The 18,678-nt window shown below is 38.2% G+C and overlaps 1 protein-coding gene across 1 annotated transcript in view; it reads left to right on the top strand.

The window, feature by feature from the left end:
* GALM (galactose mutarotase) overlaps positions 1 to 18,678 on the top strand; it is a 62,116-nt gene that overhangs the window by 16,283 nt on the left and 27,155 nt on the right. The window contains exons 3-4 of the mRNA XM_001362988.4: positions 411 to 617; positions 12,400 to 12,481. Of these exons, the coding sequence (XP_001363025.2) occupies positions 411 to 617; positions 12,400 to 12,481 (289 nt within the window). The remainder of the gene's footprint in view (positions 1 to 410; positions 618 to 12,399; positions 12,482 to 18,678) is intronic.

Here is an 18,678-nt window from a genome sequence, read left to right as displayed (position 1 = left end):
CCATGCCAGGCTCCAGCCACCATTTGTTAAATCAATTACTTTAGTATTAGGCCAGAACATGATACTGTGATATTTACCAGAGCAAGGCTCTAAGAGAAAATTATAAAAAGAAAGTTTTGGGTTTGTTTTTTTTTAATTCAAGAGCTCAGAAGGGGAAGAAGAAATGGTATATTGCATACTGTTTTGCAAGGAGATAAAAAAGACTTTTTTCACATTCCATATTAAATCTAAACAACAAAGATTTTTTTAAAAAATTTTAATTAAAAAAAATAAATACTATCCTTGAAAAAATTAAGATAGCTGGTGTAACCATTTTTATATTTCTGAGGTTAGATATCCTTAAATATTTCACGTGGAAATTTACTTTTGTGTTTTGGTTTGTGGTTTATTCTAACTATATCTTCCTCCAGGTCCTTTGGACCCCTCAGGTGTTACCAAATGGCATTCAATTCTCCCAGATCAGTCCAGATGGTGAGGAAGGCTACCCTGGCGAGTTGAAAGTTTGGGTCACGTACACACTCGATGGGGGGCAGTTAACTGTGAATTACAAAGCCCAGACCAGCAGCACCACACCTGTCAACATGACCAACCACTCTTATTTCAACCTGGCAGGCCAGGTAAGCATCGGCACATTCTTCTGAACTATCTGTGTGCTCTGTGGAGTGCTCCAAGGTTGCTCATTGGCTCTTGTTCCCTAAGGAGTAGAAGAACCAACATGGCACAGGTTTGATAAGGATAATCCCAGTGATAATGGTGCAGATTGGGGGAGGATATTAGACTGGCATATTATTGATCTTTTTCTTATTAGTCACTAGCTTTTTCCAGACCCCCCCCAAAATTCCAGCTCCCTCTTGGGGCTGACCTACAAGTAACCCTTTATATTTTTTTTTTTAATTTTATAGTATTTTATTTGTTCATTTCCATGCATTTTTCATTAAAGACAAAGATCATTTTCTTTTCCTCCCTCCCACCCCCCGTGGCCGACGCATGATTCCACTGGTATCATATGTGTTCTTGACTTGAACCCATTGCCATGTTGTTAGTATTTGCATCAGAGTGTTCGCTCCGAGTCTTTCCTCTGTCATGTCCCCTCAGCCATTGTAGTCAGGCAGTTGCTTTTCCTCGGTGTTTCTATTCCCTCAGTTTGTCCTCTGCTTTTGGATAGTGTTTTTTTCTCCTTGATCCCTGCAGATTGTGCAGGGACATTACACCACCACTAATGGAGAAGTCCATTATATTCGATTATACCACAGTGTGTTTGTCTCTGTGTACAATGTTCTCCTGGTTCTGCTCCTCTCGCTCTGCATCACTTCCTGGAGGTTGTTCCAGTTCACATGGAAATCCTCCACTTTATTATTCCTTTGAGCACAATAGTATTCCATCACCAACATATACCACAATTTGTTCAGCCATTCCCCAATTGATGGGCATCCCCTCATTTTCCAATTTTTAGCCACCACAAAGAGCGCAGCTATGAATATTTTTGTACAAGTCTTTTTGTCCATTATCTCTTTGAAGTACCCCTTTATATAAGCAGCTTGGCAGAGTAGAAAGAATGTCAGGGTATCAGAAGAGACTTGGATTTGAACCCTATCTCTGACACTAGTCATGAGACTATGGGCCAGGCAACCTCTCTCTCTCTCTCTCTCTCTCTCTCTCTCTCTCTCTCTCTCTCTCTCTCTCTGTCTCTGTCACTCTCTCTCTCTGTCACTCTCTCTCTCTCTCTCTCTCTCTCTCTGTCTCTCTCTCTCTGTCTCTCTCTCTGTCTCTCTCTCTCTCTCTCTCACTCTCTCTCTGTCTCTCTCTCTCTCTCTGTCTCTCTCTCTCTCTCTCTCACTCTCTCTCTGTCTCTCTCTCTCTCTCTGTCTCTCTCTCTCTCTCTCACTCTCTCTCTCTCTCTCTCTATATATATATATATATATATATGCATATATATATATATATATCCACTGAGCCACCTAGCTGCCCCACCACTTACACTTTTTTTCATTCAACTCCCCTAAAAACTCTGTAAGCCAGGTGTTACATGTATTATTATATGCATTTTATAGGCAAGAAAAACTATATTTTATATATAAAATGCCTTAGTTTTTCTTGAATGAAAAAAAGTGTAAGTGGTGGGGCAACTAGGTGGCTCAGTGGATTGAGAGCCAGACTTAGGTTCAAATCTGACCTCAGACCCATCCTAGCTATGTGACCCTGGGAAAGTCACTCCCTCATTGTCTAGCCCTTACCAACCACTCTTCTGTCTTGGAACCAATACACAGTAAGAGTTTTTTCAATGTGTGTGTACGTGCACACACATGTATATTCTTGGTAAACCTTAAAGCACTCCATAAATATCAGCTCTTCTTATATTCGCCATGCATACTAACCTCAACTCTGACCATTGTATACTTTCCTTCCCCAACCCCATAGACTTTTTGCTACAGAAGGAGATAGGCAGGAAACCATTTCCAGGTTGGGAGGCACCCTCCATTTCCTTTTAAGGGCTGTGCCTAGCTCAATAACTTATCCCCCTCTTGTTTTTACCCTAGCTATCTTGCCTATCTCTGTGGTTTCCCATTGTGCAGTATGCTTTAGCTTTCTTAGGAGCATCTGAGTCTGGCCATTTAATGCCCGGGTGATTTACCAAAGACTGAAAAAAATTGAATTCACCTCTTATGTTATTAAATATTGAATGAGCAGCCACAGTGGATTATTTGCTGTCTAGAACAGATATATGAGAGTAGCCTGGTTTTCTGTGGAAACAGGTCCCATCGTTGTAAGAGAAATAAAGGTCACTTAGTTGCTGTTCCTATAAGAGACACTTTGCCCAAAGTCTCAACAGTAGCTGAAGAATCAGGACCTGAGCATCTTGGCTTTTTTTTTTCCTGAATGTTCTTTACAGATCAGTGATGCTATCTTTCATTTTCTCTGACTCTCTCCATCTTTCTTTTTTCTGTGTTATGATAAAAATTCTCCAGAGTCCATGTATTATTGTATAATTATTTGTCAATAAAGAGGAGGGAGAGAGAGAGAGATTCCATGATGACTTGGCTGCACCTTAAAACCTCTTCCCCAATTCCCTGGCTTGAGCACCAAGCAGCATGGCTGCATCAACTCAAGCCAGTTTGTGCCAAATGTTAAGTGCTCCAGAGAAGGGGTGGGGGGGGGGAGGGAGATTCATGTCTTGATTTCTGGACATGCCACCTGTCACACATGGACTTCTGCCCATATGTCAGGACACCAGGTGGTCACTCAGACCTCTGGCATCCTCCTATAACATATCTGTGCAGTCAAAGGGTGGGGCTAATATCAACCTAGGATGGATTTTCAAACAGAATAAGGGGGTATAATTTATATTAAATTCACACATGTACCTTTCCATCTCTCTTTCTCCCCTCTTGCTCTTTCTTTCTCTTCCTCTCTCTCTCTCTCTCTTTCTCTCTCTCTCTCCCTCCTCTGTCTCTTTCTCTCCTTCCCTGCCTTTCTTTCTCTCTTCTCCATCTCTGTCTCCCTCTCTCTCTCTGTCTCTGTCTCTCTTTCTCTCTTTCTCCCTCCCTTCTCTGTCTCTTTCCTTCCCTGCCTTTTTTTCTCTCTCTTCTCCATCTCTGTCTCCCTCTCTCTTTCTCTCTCTCTCCCCCCCACCTCATCTCTCTTTATCTTTCTGTCTCTCAGTATTCTTCTTTCCTCTCTCAGAGTCCTATTTTTTTTTTAAACCTTACCTTCCATCTTAGAATCAATACTGTGTACTGGTTCTAAGGCAGAAGAGTGGTAAAGGCTAGGTGATGGGAGTTAAGTGACTTGCCCAGGGTCACATAGCTAGGAAGTATCTAAGGTCAGATTTGAACCTAAGACCTCCCATCTTTAGACCTGGTTCTCAATCCACTGAGTCATCCAGCTGCCCCTCAGAGTCCTACTGACATGCTAACAGATAATTAGGCAGTACAGTGGATCACTGGAATTTAATTAAGAAAGAATTCATATTCCATATTAGACAAACTTATTAGCTTCCTGAGACCTAGCCATGCCACCTAAACTCTTTGCAGCCTCGGTTTCCTCCTGTATCATGGGAATAATAATAATAGCACCTTCCTCACAGTGTTATGAGGACCAAATGAAAAATGCTATGGAAACTCTAAAATGCTATTGAAATGCCAGCTATTACTATTAACATAAAGGGGGAGGGGGTGGCACAACTAGGAAGTCTTGGTTTCAAATCTGACCTCAGACACTTCTTAGCTGTGTGACCGTGGGCAAGTCACTTACCCCCCATTGCCAATCTTTTGCCTCGGAAACATCCAATACAAAGTATTGATTCTAAGACGAAAGGTATGGGTTACTTTAAATTTTACATTTTTAAAAGTGCTTGGCCAGAATGTAAGGAGTTTTAGGAGCAGCCTTAAACTGGACAAGTAGCAGTTCCTATTTTCTCTGATCTCCAAGATCTCTTTCTGCTGGACTTGCATATTCCTACTCATTCCTGATCCCTTCACCCTCCCTCAGTTGCACCTTTTCCAGGCTCTTGCAATCTCACTTAAATCAACCGAACAGAGGGAGCTGGTAGGTTGAACCTACTCAAAAATAATGCCCTTTGGGTCCAGAGCCTAATAGTACCCCCCAAGGTCTTCTGACTAGTGTGATACACCTCTTATGTCCAAGATGGTTCCCCCAAGCCTTCAATGTGCCAAAACTGTTCCTATCTTCAAATGGAATAATTCTTTTCTTATCAAATTCCCTGCCAAAGAACCCACCAGGACACAATAGAAAAGGAAGTGTTGAATACTTGGAAGAGGATTCTCCCCCTGGCAATGGGATGGATGAGCTATTTATGTAGATCTGAATCTCTTATGATGGAAGGTGACACGAGAATGTTCTTCAGTTCATTAAATGTATCCTCTTTCCCTTTGGTGCCCACTGGAAAGCCTTGGGATGCCTCAGCACATCAGTAATAAGTGACATCTCTACAGGTCTTTAATGTCCATTTACATATATTCTCTCATTTGAACCATAAAGTGTTGGTTCACCCAACTTATGAGTTGGATAGTACAGAAGATATAATCCCCATTTTATAGATGAGGAAACTTTTCTGAGGTTGTCACCCATTGTCACTCAGCTAAGAAGGACTGGAGATAGAATTTGAACTCAGGTCTTCCTCACTCAAAGCCTCATAGATTTAGAGTTGGAAGGGATCTTAAGAGGTTAAAAAGCCCAATCCTTGAGAAAACAGAGGCCAGAGAACTAATAGGTGTCTGAGATGGGACTGGAACCATAGTCTTCTTGGATTCAAAATTACAATAATGAAATTATTATAATAATATCTACCTCCCAGGGTAGGTATGTTATGAAGATAAAATAAGGTTATTTTTTTTAAATTAACTCATTTTTTAAATTCAAAGATATGTTATTTTACCAATTATGTGTAATAACAATTTTCAACATATATTTTCAGAAATTATAAGATCCAAATCATCTTTCTTCCTTCCCTTCTAGGAAATGGAAAGCAATTTGTAAGATATTTTTAAAGTACTTTGTAAATATACATGCAAGCTGTTACTGTTCCTATTATCAATACAGCAATAAGTTTGTTAAAACTTCTGAAGTGATAGCAGTCATATGATCATTACAACATGAATCATTAAAGGGGAGGCTAAAAGGCAGACCCAACCCCCACCCCCACCCCACCACCACCATTTACTTCCCCTTTCATCATCTCTACAGCTGGTAGAGCTTCAGAAAAAAAGCCTCTTACAACTGGCCCTCTGTTGCAATTTCCCCATGCCCTAGTTCTCAGTTTTCATTTCCAGGGTCCCTAGATCTGTTCTCCCCACTCTTTGGGCTCAATTTCAGTAAAACACGTTCTCCCAGTCTTGTTAATAGCCAGGTGGGAACCACTGAACAGCCCACAAGCAGCTTTTAGCATCTGAATAACTTGTTTTCATTCTTTTTTTTTCCTTTGTGAGAAACAAGTTTTATGAATTATGAGGCCTCAGGGAGACAGGTTTTCTGCTTCTTCAAAGCTTTCTCAGCTGCAGGGGTCCCACCAAAAGCATTCTGAGTATGGGAGAAGACCTTTGAGGAGTTCAGGCAGAGTCAGGGCATGAGGGAAAGCCCACTCTGCAAAATCCTCCAGATCACTGCTTGTCTTTTGTGTTCCTGGGAGTCCTCCACCCCATACCCTGAAGCAACATCTGCACTTTGTTCATGTTCCGTTAAACCGCCCTCCCTTCCTTCCTCCCCAGCCTCCTCATCTTTTTGTTCATCTCCTCCCGCTTCATGATCCATTCTGGCTCATATACCGATGGGTGGCATGGTGAATGAAACACTGGGACTGGAGTCAGGGAGACTCATCTTCCTGGATTTGAATCTGGCTTCAGATGCTAGCTCTGTGACTCTGGCCAAGTCATTTAACCCCTTTTGCCTCAGTTTCCTCATCTGTTATTAAATGAGTTAGAGAAGGAAATGGCAAACCACTCCCATATCTTTGCCAAGAAAAACCCAAATGGGGTCACTAATTAGAGTCAGGCACAACTGAAAAGTGACTAAACAATTCATATCTTAATCAGAAAATGTGTGGGAAATTATCACATATAAATGGGAAAATAGAATATCTTTTAAAACTTTAAATTTGTATTAAATTAATAATAAATAATTATATTATATATTATATATAAATAAATTCTAAATAGTTAAATTTAAAATATTTTTTAAAAGTAAAGATGTAAATATGCTAAAAAAAAAACTATAATTGGGGTCAAACTAGGCCTAGCCCTTCTATCTAATTCTTCCTTTACTATCTTGTGTAGCTTATGCTTTAGCTCTACAACACACACCCTTCATTCTCTTAACTTCAAATTCATGCTGTTCCTCTGTTTTCTTTTCATCTGACATTTCAAAGTTGGCTAAGTAAGCATTTTATAAATATTATTTAATTTATCCTTGCAACAGTAAAAAATAAACAAAACCAGGTACTATTTGTATCCCCATTTTATAGTTAAGGAAACTGAGGCAGGCAAGTAAAAAGATTTACCCAGGTACTTCTTTGTGCCCCCATGGTCTAAAATTATTATTCAGTCATTTCAGTTACATCCAACTCTTCCAGCCCATTTGAGGTTTTCTTGGCAAAGATCCTGGAATAGTTTGCCATTTCCTTCTCCGGTTCATTTTTCAGATGTAGAAATTGATACAAAGAGGGATAAGTGACTTGCCCAGGATCACATTACTAGTAATTTTCTGAATCCAGATTTGAACTCAGGAAAATGCATCTTTCGTATTCTATGCCTATCATTCTTATCTGCCATGCCACCTAGCTCCTGCCCCTTATAGTAGGTGCTTAATAGCTATCTCTTGCACCAAGCTGATCAAACATAAGATGGAAACACCACATATGGATACCCTAGTACTGTCCCTGGCTCATTAAAGTATTAGTATTGCCTTAGAGAAATTATATAAATTTTACTAAACTGTCAAAAGAGGTACTAATTTCCCTTCTAGCTAGGGTCATAGAATATTGGAGCTGGAAGGACTTCAGAGACCATTTTCTAGATGAAAAAACTGAAACTCAGAGACCTAGCATGACTTTCCTTGAGATCACATAGTGGACTGACAACTGGAAATTGAATGAGATCTTCTGATGCTCTATTCTTTATGAAACCTTGCGTTCCAGAGTTAGCCCTCTAAGAAGGAACTGGGAAAATGGTCTTCAAACTTACAGGAGATGAGTAAAAGTTGAATACCACAAAGCTAGGGATGGTTAGCCAAAAAGAATTAGCCAAAGAAAACACTCATAAATGAGTGTTTATGACAGACTGTCAAAGTCTATTTGTGAATGAATCCATACTTCTGCCAAGTTTTTTATCATCCTTGAAAAAAGAAATAAACACCAGCAGGTGTTTATATACATGCCAGAGTAGAACATCACACATGGGATTGCCTCAGTTGTAGGGTCGCTGGCCAGATCTATCTGTGTGAGGGCTGCTCTCTGCAAACACAGGGTTACCCACTGTTAGGAAGGGAGGGAGAAAAAGAGGGAGGGAGGTTGAATGAATGGATGAATAAATGGATGATGGAAAGATTTAGAAAGTGCTTCCTTTCTGTCAGTGTACAAGGGCACCCAGCTAGAGGCAACTTGGTGGCACAATGGATAGTGCAACAGCTGGGCAAATCACTTAACCCCGTTTACCTAGATCTTGCCCTTCTATCTTAAGAGTTGTTATTAAGAAAGAAAATAAGATTTTGGGGTTTTTGTTTTTGTTTTTTAACCACCACATCAAAAAAGGCACCAGGCTAGGTGCTAGGAATACAAAGAAAAAGAATGTCACTCTCTCACCCTCAAGGAGCTCAAAGTTGCCTAGGGAATATTCTGCCCTCATCTTTCTAAATTACTCCTAATTGTCCCTCACTTCTATCCTGTCAGTTACTGCATTCTAACCTGTCACCAGTCCTCTTGACTTTTGTCTTGCCTCTGGACCTCACCATCCAGAAAAGAAAGCAAGGCCAACAACATTACCCAACTCTGCCTCACTTAAATCAAATTCATGAATAAGTCAAGACATTTTTTAACCCTCCCTTCTGTCCTCATAACAATTCTTTAAGACAAAAAGGCAAGGGCTAAGCAAATTGGGTTTGAGTGACTTCCCTGCAGTCACACAGCTAGGAAATGTCTTTGACCTCAGGTCCTTCCAGCTCCAAGTGTAAGGATTTTTGGCATTTTGACTTAAATTCTAAATAATTGGTCACAAGGGATGATTCCCAAATAATAAAATACCCAAGTCAGATGGGAATTATGGATATTTAATTAATATAGAGAGAAGGAATTAAGGGGGAGAGAGAGAAGAGAGAGAGAGAGAGAGAGAGAGAGAGAGAGAGAGAGAGAGAGAGAGAGAGAGAGAGAGAGAGAGAGAGAGAGAGAGAGAGAGAGAGAGAGAGAGAGAGAATAATTTAAACTGCTCTGGTTCAGGCTGAGCCAGGCAGTAGTTAAAGGCCTTAGCCAAGGTGGCCTTCCTGAGTCTAAAGGAAAGGGAGTCAGTCTTATCACTCACCACGAGACCATCTCCAAGCTGGATTCCAGTCCTCCACTGAACTGAGTTCAAACAAAATTCCACTCCTAACTGAATTTTAGCCTCCTTTTAAAGAGAATTTTCTTTTATGTCACCTCTCCTAAATATTCACATCTACAAATCACAGTTGATGCTTTTTTCCAGGACTGCCCATTCTTAATTCTCACCACTCTTTAGTTCTCACCTTCTGGTTAGATTATATCTTTTGACTACTTCACACTTCTTTGTTAAGCTTGCCTTTTGTTAGTTACTTGACCTTTTTGTGATTAATTTAACCTTTATAGATACTTAACACCTTTTTGTATTAGATCTAAAACTAGACTTAGCTTAAGGTTCTAGCTTCACTATAAGGTATGAGCTAAGTACCTTCATTTTTCAATCAGGAATTTACAACTTTATCTTCCCCTAAAGTATGTCTAAGTATGGGTGAAGTAATGTAAAGTTCCCAAGACATAACTGATTCTTGTTAGACCAAGTATCTCCATTATTACAATAAGGAAATAGCTAAATCAAATCAAGTACAGTCTGAGCAGTTTTTAAGATTCACACAGGCTTAGCATTCTCTCCATTGTGCCACATAGTTATCCCAAAGTACCACTTTTGTGAAGGATGTACAACAACCACCTCTGCAGCATCTCCTGCATACGTTCTCTTCTTTCAATTCATCTGGCCCTCCCAACCCTAAGCAAGTCTCTAATCACTTTTCACCTAAACTATTGCAAGGATCGCCTAACTGGTCTCCCTATGTAAAGTCTCTTGAATGCTTCCTTCATACAAAAATCATACTCCTAAAGTACAAGTATGACCATGGTAATTCCTGCTCAAGAAGCTTCAATGGTTCCTTATTCTCTTTAGGACAAAATAGAAACTCCTGTGCTTAGTATTCAAAGCCCTTCCAAGTTTGTCTGCATCCTGCCCTCCCAGGCTCATTACATACCACCCCTCTTTTCACCTTCTGTCTTCCAGTAAAATTTGACATGATTTCTGTTCTACATAAACAACATTTCCACTCTTTATCTCCATGCATTTCCCCATGCTTAGACTTGCCACTCTTTTTTAACTCCAACTGGTAGAATTTTTGTTGTTCAATTGTATTCAGTCACCTTCGTGATCCCATTTGGGGTTTTCTTGGCAAAAGTACTAGAGTGGTTTGCTATTTCCTTCTCCAACTCATTTTACAGGTAAACAGTGTTAAATGACTTTCCCAGGGGCACACAGCTAATAAGATCCTGCAGTTCCAGGCTCAGTGCCTTCCTTGCAAGCTCAATTCAAGGGCCATCTTCTATTCCCTATAGCCTTCCCTCTCCCTTACCCCTGAGACACTTCCTCATTGGTAGCAAATAGTTTTCAGTCAATCTAAAATAAAACAAAGAAGCAAAGTTCCAAGCCAATCACAGGTATAATGAGAAAGACCAATGTCTCTCAACAAAGCTGGGTCATTAGATTTTCCTCAGAATCTAAGACAATTGATTGGGTTTTCTCTCTTTTTTATACCTTAAAATTATATCATTCAGAATCCCACTTCCAATAGTCAACCACCAGTTCTAGGTCTCAATGGGCAGGAGGTCCATTTAGGAATAATGGGTGGGGATATCTGTTTAGGATAAATGGATAAAAGATACATTTTGGAACAATGAGAGATCCATTTAGGGATCTATGGGCAGGAAGTATATTTTCTAGCAGTGATTGGATGCTGTCTTCTTAAAGAGATGTCTCTGCTTTTTATTAAATCTTGGTTGGGATGGCCTTAAATCTGATATACTAGCAATGTCCCTCAGTCAAGGGGTCAGCACACTTCCAAAGCCCCCATCATTCATCATCTGGAAATGTCTTATATGATTGATAAGCTTTCTGCTGACTTGATGAGTCACATCCTATTGCAAATGCTGGCTTATGAGAAAAAGAAGTAGACAGATTTACTGCATAGTTTAACCATTTCCCATATAAAATATAATTACTGGATTTCTATTAATTTTACTATATTTCTCCTAATCATTCATTAATCATTGCCCCAGATTAATCACCTATTGTGGCTGATTAATTATGATAACTAGTGTCTTATTTTAAAAGAATCAGGATTCTATGAAGATTGGATTTAACTATCTCCTGATTGTAACAATGAAGGTACTTAGCTCTTCCTTTGTTGTGAAGATTAAATTATAATCCTCTTGATTGGAACAATGAAGGTACTTAGCTCTTCCTTTATTGGGAAGATTGAATTGTAATCCAGTCTATTTTTAGATTTTAATCCCCAAAAGATGGTAACTCAGTATTTGAAGTAGATCTACCCATTTTAACTACAAAAAAGGTGTTAACTACAAAAGGTAAACTAACAAAAAAAGGTGTTAAGTAACCCTGCCTTTCTTGAGAAAGGCCCATCATCTTGAGACTTTTTTCCTACCTGGCTTAGAGGAAGCCGGAGTTGTCCCTCTCTCTCTCTCTCTCTCTCTCTCTCTCTCTCTCTCATTCCTTAATATCTTCCCTCTATTGTAAATAAAACTACCATAAATTCCATTTACTTTAGTAATTCATTTGGGATTTAGAAATTAAATCCCTGGTGACCACCTCATTAATATATTTCAGTCTCAACCACACAATTAAATTTAACAAGTCTCTTCATGTCCAATCCCTACAAATTACTTTGCAGTTTCTGTGAACATATTCTGAATTTACTTATATGTGTTCAGGTTGTTTTCTTCAATAGAATGGAAATTCCCTAACAGCAAAGCCTGTTTCAATTTTGTCTTTTTTTGCCTGGCCTATAATAGGTGCTTTATAAATGCCTGTTAATTGATCACCTTCCAAACTGCATGATACAAGCCATTTGTAATATATTGCTGTTGATTCTCACTGTGTTCGTGGTTGGCTTGTGAGAAAAGGGAACAAAATGAGTTGCAGACTAATCTCATCAGCAGTCAGAAATAGTTTAAAACCACTCTTATTTCTGACCTCTTGATAGACTGATTGTATCTAGGCCGGAAAGTTCACTCTGTGGCTGACAGTATCATAAAGCATTTTCTAATCTGGTTGGTTGTTCTGTTTCTGGGATGACCAGTCTTGCAAGAGAGGCCCCTTCTTACACTAAGGAAATGAAGAGATAATATGAATTATAGGTGATCATTGCCTTATACATTATAAAGCCTTGATTGGCATCATTGCCATAAAAAATATTTCCTCTCTCAAGATTATAAACCATTGTTATTATTATGATATATACTTATTTGTATTTATTTAAATGTTATCTTATATCTTATATATTTATAATAAATAAAGATAAATATAATATAAAACTATATTATATACCATGTTAAATGTTAAATCCCTTTCTCCACTACTCATTTCCTCTTTGTTCTTCTAGGGTTCTCCAAATATATATGATCATGAAATCTGTATAAATGCTGAAGCTTATTTGCCTGTGGATGATACTCTTATCCCAACTGGTTAGTAAATTCAGTTTGTAAATGTGTGTATGTGGGTGCTTGCCTGATGTCATATAATTTAAAGATCAGCGAGGAAGTCCATCCTGACTCAAAGCATTTTCCCCAGTATCCTAGCAGAGAACCTAAACTTTCTATCATTATAGGATCCTAGAATCTTGAGAGTTGGAAGGAACCTTAGTGTAAGGCCAGTCAAGTGATTCAGTGGATGGAGAGTCAAGCATAGAGACAGGAGATCCTGGGTTCAAATCTGACCTTACATACCTCCTAGCTGTGTGATCGTGGGCAAGTTACTTCACCCCTATTGCTCAGCTTCTGCTTTTGAACCCATATTTAGTGTCAATTCTAAGACTGAGGAAAGGATTTTTTTAAAAAATTAAAGCAAGAAAATCCAAATCTAGGGAAAGAAATGTGGGGGTAGAAATGTAGAAGAAAACATGCATTTATTTATATGGGTATATGATTTGGGGTTTGGGTTTTAGAAGATTATTACAAAAATGAATAATATGGAAATAGATTTTGAGTGATAATACATGTATAAGTTGTCAACTCTGGGAGTGGGGAAGGAAGAGGGGAGAGAGACAACAAGAATCAAATAGCCATGAAAAAAATTTTAAAAATAAAACCTAAAAAGATAATAAACAAAAAACAAAGCAAAATAAAAATACAATTTAAAAATCATAATTTAAACTTCAAAATAAGTACAAGCAAAAAAGATAGCCCCTAACTTAAAAAAGATTCTTTTTTAATAGAAGAAGATAAAACATAAAAGGAGAACTAAAAAAGCAGGATTTTGGGACAAAAGGAGGCCCCCCCAAGGTGGCTGGTCTGACCCCTTCCCCTACATGGAGGTTCCAGGAAGAATTTGCTAGTAGAAGAAATCTAAAAAGCAGAGTGGGAAGACAGCTGAGGCATGACGGTTATTTCCATATAATTGAGAAGCTCTCAGAGCCTCAGTTTCCTTAGCTGTAAAATGAGAATAATATTTGTAATACTCATCTCACAGGATTGTTGTCAGAAAATTACCATGTAAGTAACAAAATTCTAGGGGCCAAGAGGATATGAGCCCATGTGTTCATAAGGGATGCTGCTGACTTGCTCCCCCCAGTGTCAAAGCTTTTCTCTCATCAGCCAGACTTGATTCAAATGATGATACCATTGAAATGGCTTAGACAGGACCATTCATGCTCCCCCTTACCCCCAATATCACAAGTGATCTGTGTAGTGAGATGGTTGGCAGGTGTTAGGGTGTAATCTCTAGCTCCTAATTATTATCACTCTGAAGCAGGAGATTAAATATTCTTTTTTGAAAGTTTGTGGTTAGAAGGTCATAGATTTAGAGATGGAAGGGACCAAACTGTTTGAGTTTCAGAGATGAGACAAATAAGGTTCTAAGAGATAGACAGTTTTCTTTTGTGATGTCTTAAAATGTAATATAGAGGCTTTCTGTTCAGTCATGGTTTTCAGGGAATCTTATGATTCTCCTTTTTTTTTTTTTAGACCTATACTTTCTATCTTAGAATTGATACTATATTATTGGTTCTAAAGCAAAGAGCAGTAAGGGACAGCCAGTTTCAGTAAAGTGATTTGTCCAAGGTCACACAGCTGAAAAAGTGTTTGAGGCCAGATTTAAAACCATGTCCTCCAGACTGCCCTAGAATCTATGATTCTTAAATCATCTCTTCTTGACCTTTTTTCTAGGTCAGTTGTTTTTGATAAAAGATAACTACATTTCTTGTGTTTTTTTTCAGTCTTGTGATTTTGTTCTAATACTTCCTGTTGTCTTATGGAGACATTGTGTTCTATTTGCTCCAATTTCTTATTTTTTGAGGAGTCTGCTACTTAGGTAATAATCACATGAATAGCTAACAATTATATTATACTTATTCTGTGTAAGTGAACACTTTACAATCATTCCATCTGATCCTCACCAAAGCCCTCAGAGGTAGGTGCTATTATTATTCTCCACAGTTTACAGTTAAGGAAATTGAGGCTAATAGAGATTAAGTAACTTGCCCAGAATCACTCAACCAGTAAGTGTCTGAATCTAGATTTGATCTCAGATCTTTCCAACTCCAGGTCCAGGATTATATCTACCACCTAGGTAAGATTTTCCACCTTTAAAATAGGTGCTAATTGACACCTAGTGGATATAATTTAGCAATGTACTATATAGTGTATACCGTATAGGGTTTAAAATTTTTAAACAATCATTTACTGAATCACCTTTATTTTGAAGAACAAACTGTTTTAGTTGTTATGAAAATCAGCAAAATATTACTACTTTATTTATGGTAAGAAATCTCTTATATTCTGTTGAAATGTTTTGCTGTAGATGGGAAGATGTACATCTTTTTTCACAGTTTCTATCAATGTGAAATAAAATGTAAAGCTGACATTTTTGTGAAAAAAAAGATTTTCCACCTTCTCTTTGAAACTATTTTTCTTCTAACTTTCTATTTTATTTTATTTTCACTTTTTTCTCTTTTTAATCCCCATTTTTTTCTCTCTTTCATCCACATACTCTTATAGTTCTCAGTCATTTTTTTATCTTTGTCAGTTTTGTAGCCATCCCCGCTGTTATTATGGGATGTTTAAGGGGAAGAAATAAGAGATAAACATCTAAATATTTTGAGTTTATTAATGGGGAAATGGGATAGGAGTGATGGTAACAAGGAAAAGGGAAATTTCTAAATCTTATCGCCAAAACTAATAACTATCCTATTGGCTAACTTCCTAAGCTAAATAAGTTAAGTTCCACATAAATAGTATCTCACAAAGTTGAGTCCAAGATAGGCCAAAGTCTAAAAGGAAAGATAACAGCTCCCAGCCAAGTAGATAAATCTTCCTTGTACTCTCCAATCTGTCTGGCTGAAGTAGTCCCTCTCCACAGCTGATATCTTCCAAGGACCAGTGGTATCTTTTATAATTGAAATTGTAGCTGATAGTCACACTTCTGCTCCAGAAGGAAAATCTGTTGTCATTTGGGACAAACCTCCCCCAACCTCCTTGCTTGGCATCTTGATTCAGGGTCCCATGTGATTCTGTGTCACATGTCTCTGTCAAACAAAATGCAGTCTTTTCTCTTCCTTAATACACCACGCTGGACCACAGATATTGGGTTGTTGGCCATGCTGCCTTCCATTGATCCCAGGACTTTGATTAATTTACAGATGGATCCAGTGACCCATGGAGTCTGGTTCAGTCTCTAGCTTCTGATCTGGCCTCATCCCCTTGATTATTAGAGCTAGGACTGGCTTGCATCTTGCTTGCTTTTCTTCTGAGTGAAGGAATTTGGGATGGCTTCTCTCCTTTCTGCTGTTCTTGGCTTCCAGCCTGCTTTCTGAAGTGTGTTTGACTTCCCTTTGCAATCCTTCTCCTTCCTCTACTGCTGGTTTAGCTGCATTGGCATCAACTTCCTTAATTCAACCCCTCTATCAGCTTCCACCCTTTTTCTGGCAGATACTTTGATTTTTTTTTGAACTGGAAAGAGAAGCTTACTTCTGCTTCTTTTGAGATTTCTCTCATTCGTCTCTTTTGGAGCTGTTTGCAGATGTTTGCTCAAGTTTATGTTCTCTGTAACCTTTCATGAGACCATCTTTACTGAAAATCCTGAAGAAAACTTAGGAATCACTTTTTTTCTTTTTTTTTTTTAATTTTCTGTTAAAAATTCTCCCCCTTTCTATAGTTCCTTCTCCACCCATTAAGAAGATAAGAAACACAATACCGATTTTATATATATATCATGCAATGTATATTTCCACATTAGCCTTATTGCTTCCCCTCTTGCCTTCACCATCACCACTAAAAGAAGGCAAGAAAAATTAAGTGGGGAAAAAAATGCTTCAATCTGTGCTCAGATTTCACCGGTTCCCTCTCTGAAAGTGGATAGCATTTTTTATCATGAATCCTTTAGGATTGTCATAGGTTATTGTATTGATCAGAATAGCTAAGACTCTCACAGTCGAATATTGTTACAATATTGCTGTTACTGTGTACAATGTTCTCTTGGTTCTGCTTCCCTCACTTTGCCTTGGCTGTTATAAGTCTTCCCATATTTTTCTGAAAGCAACATCATTGCTTTTTTTTAATTTAACTTATTTGTTTTTTTTAATTATATTAAAGTTCCCAGATATCTCCCTCCTTGCCTAACCTCCTGCAGTAAAGAAGGTATTATTTAACAAAAAGATATATTTATAGGAGCATCTAGGTAGCATCATTTAGCAAGGAGAGAGTGCCAAACCTGAAACTGGAAGAACCTAGGTCCAAATGTAGCCTCAGACACTTCCTAGTTCTGTGATTCTGGGCAAGTCTAATTGCCTAGCCCTTGCTGTTCTTTCTTGGAATTGATACTGACAGAAGGTATGGGTTTAAAAAATGCACACATAAAAAAAACTCTGTCTATATTTTCATTGTTTTATATAATGCTCTCTTGGTTCTGCTTAGTTTGCTCTTTATAATTGCATATTGGTTTTTCCATATTAAAAAAAAAAACCTGCTCATCATTATGGCACAGTAGTATTACATCACAGTCATATGCTGCAACTTGTTTGGGCATTCCCCCATAATTTCAAATTCTTTGCCAGGACAAAGAGAAATGCTATAAATATTTTAAAATATGTAGATTCTTTTCCCATTTCCCTGATCACCTTAGGAAACAGACTTAAAAGAATATTTCTGGGTCAAAAGGTATTATATGCAATTTTATAATTTTGGGGACATAATTCTGTATTGCTCTCCAAAATGGTTGGATCAGTTCACAGTTCCACCGACAGTGTATGTGTCCCTATTTTTCCACATTCCTTTCAACATATGTTGGTTTTCCCTTTTCATTTTAACCAGTGTGATAGATATGAAGTGATATCTCAGCATTGTTTTGATGATTTAGAGAATTCTTTCATATGGTTTTATATTTAGCTTTTATTTATGTATCCCCATATCATTTCTTACTGAGAGATAGTATTCCTTAACACAACTTGTACATAAACTCTTGCTGCTTTTCTGATTTCTGTCCCAGTATAGTATATACTTGATAAATAATATCAACTCACTTGGCTATTATTCACATTAGAACCATTAACTTGTAGCCTCTTGAGCTCTAGAAAACATTACAGAAGGAGGTCCAGAATTTCTGCACCCAGGAAAAATCAGAATGTGAGCATTCAGCCCTTTACTACCATTTCAATTGCTGTCATCATGGTAGTTATCAAAGCTGATAGGGGTAATTGTGAGAAGCAGAGATAAATGGACTTCATTTGGCAGTTTGGTAGTACTGGAAGTTCTCCCAATTTTCAAGGCCTGATATAGGAGCTTTTTTATTTATCTCAGTGATGTGTGACTTCTTTGATGTTTCTTTTTTGTGGTAATTAGGTATTAACTGGGGCAGCCTTTCTTAGAGAAGTTATTGGATTATTAGTGGCATATTGTGAAAAAAAAACCAAGTTGGAGATTTGTATTAGCTATTTTGTAGTGGATGGTTAAGAATAAAAATTAAATATTCTATGGTTGTGGCTTCTTGTGTGTGTATCTGACTAGGTGAGTGTGGTCTTCATTATTGAATCACATAATCACATTTTTGTAACATCTTGGTATTCAGTCATTTCAGATGTGTCTGCTTCTTCATGACTCTCCTTTGGTGTTTTCTTCAAAAAGATACTGGAGTGGTTTGCCATTTCCTTTTCCAGCTCATTTTACAGATGAGAAAAATGAGGCAAACGGGGGTAAGTGATTTACCCAGGGTCACAAATTCTGTATCTGAGGCCATATTTGAAATCGGGTCTTTTCTGACTCCAAGCATGGTGCTCTATCCACTATACCACCCGACATCTTAGTGTTTATAAAAATCCCTTTACTCTCAATGACCCTAGTGAGGTAGTGAAAACATTATCCACATTTAACAGATGGGAAATCCAAGACTAAGTGAAGTTGACTTCCTTAGAATGGCAAGTTTCAATCTGAGTCAGTTCTCAAATCCAAGATAGAGGGAAAGGAAGAGGAAAGATCAAAGAGTATTATAATCTTTGTGAAGTTTTCAGAAACTGAATTGTTATGATTCTGTAACATCTCTCAGTGTCCCATGAAAAGTCATTGGCTGGGGGCAGCTGGGTGGCTCAGTGAATAGAGAACCAGGCTTAGAGATAAGAGTTCCTGGGCTCAAATGTGACCTCAGATACTTTAGCTATAAGCTCCTGGGCAAGTCA

This window comes from Monodelphis domestica, chromosome 1 (assembly GCF_027887165.1).
Source record: "Monodelphis domestica isolate mMonDom1 chromosome 1, mMonDom1.pri, whole genome shotgun sequence".
Lineage (NCBI taxonomy): Eukaryota > Metazoa > Chordata > Mammalia > Didelphimorphia > Didelphidae > Monodelphis > Monodelphis domestica.
Note: the sequence above shows the minus strand (reverse complement) of the source record. Positions and strands in the feature narration are given on the sequence as shown.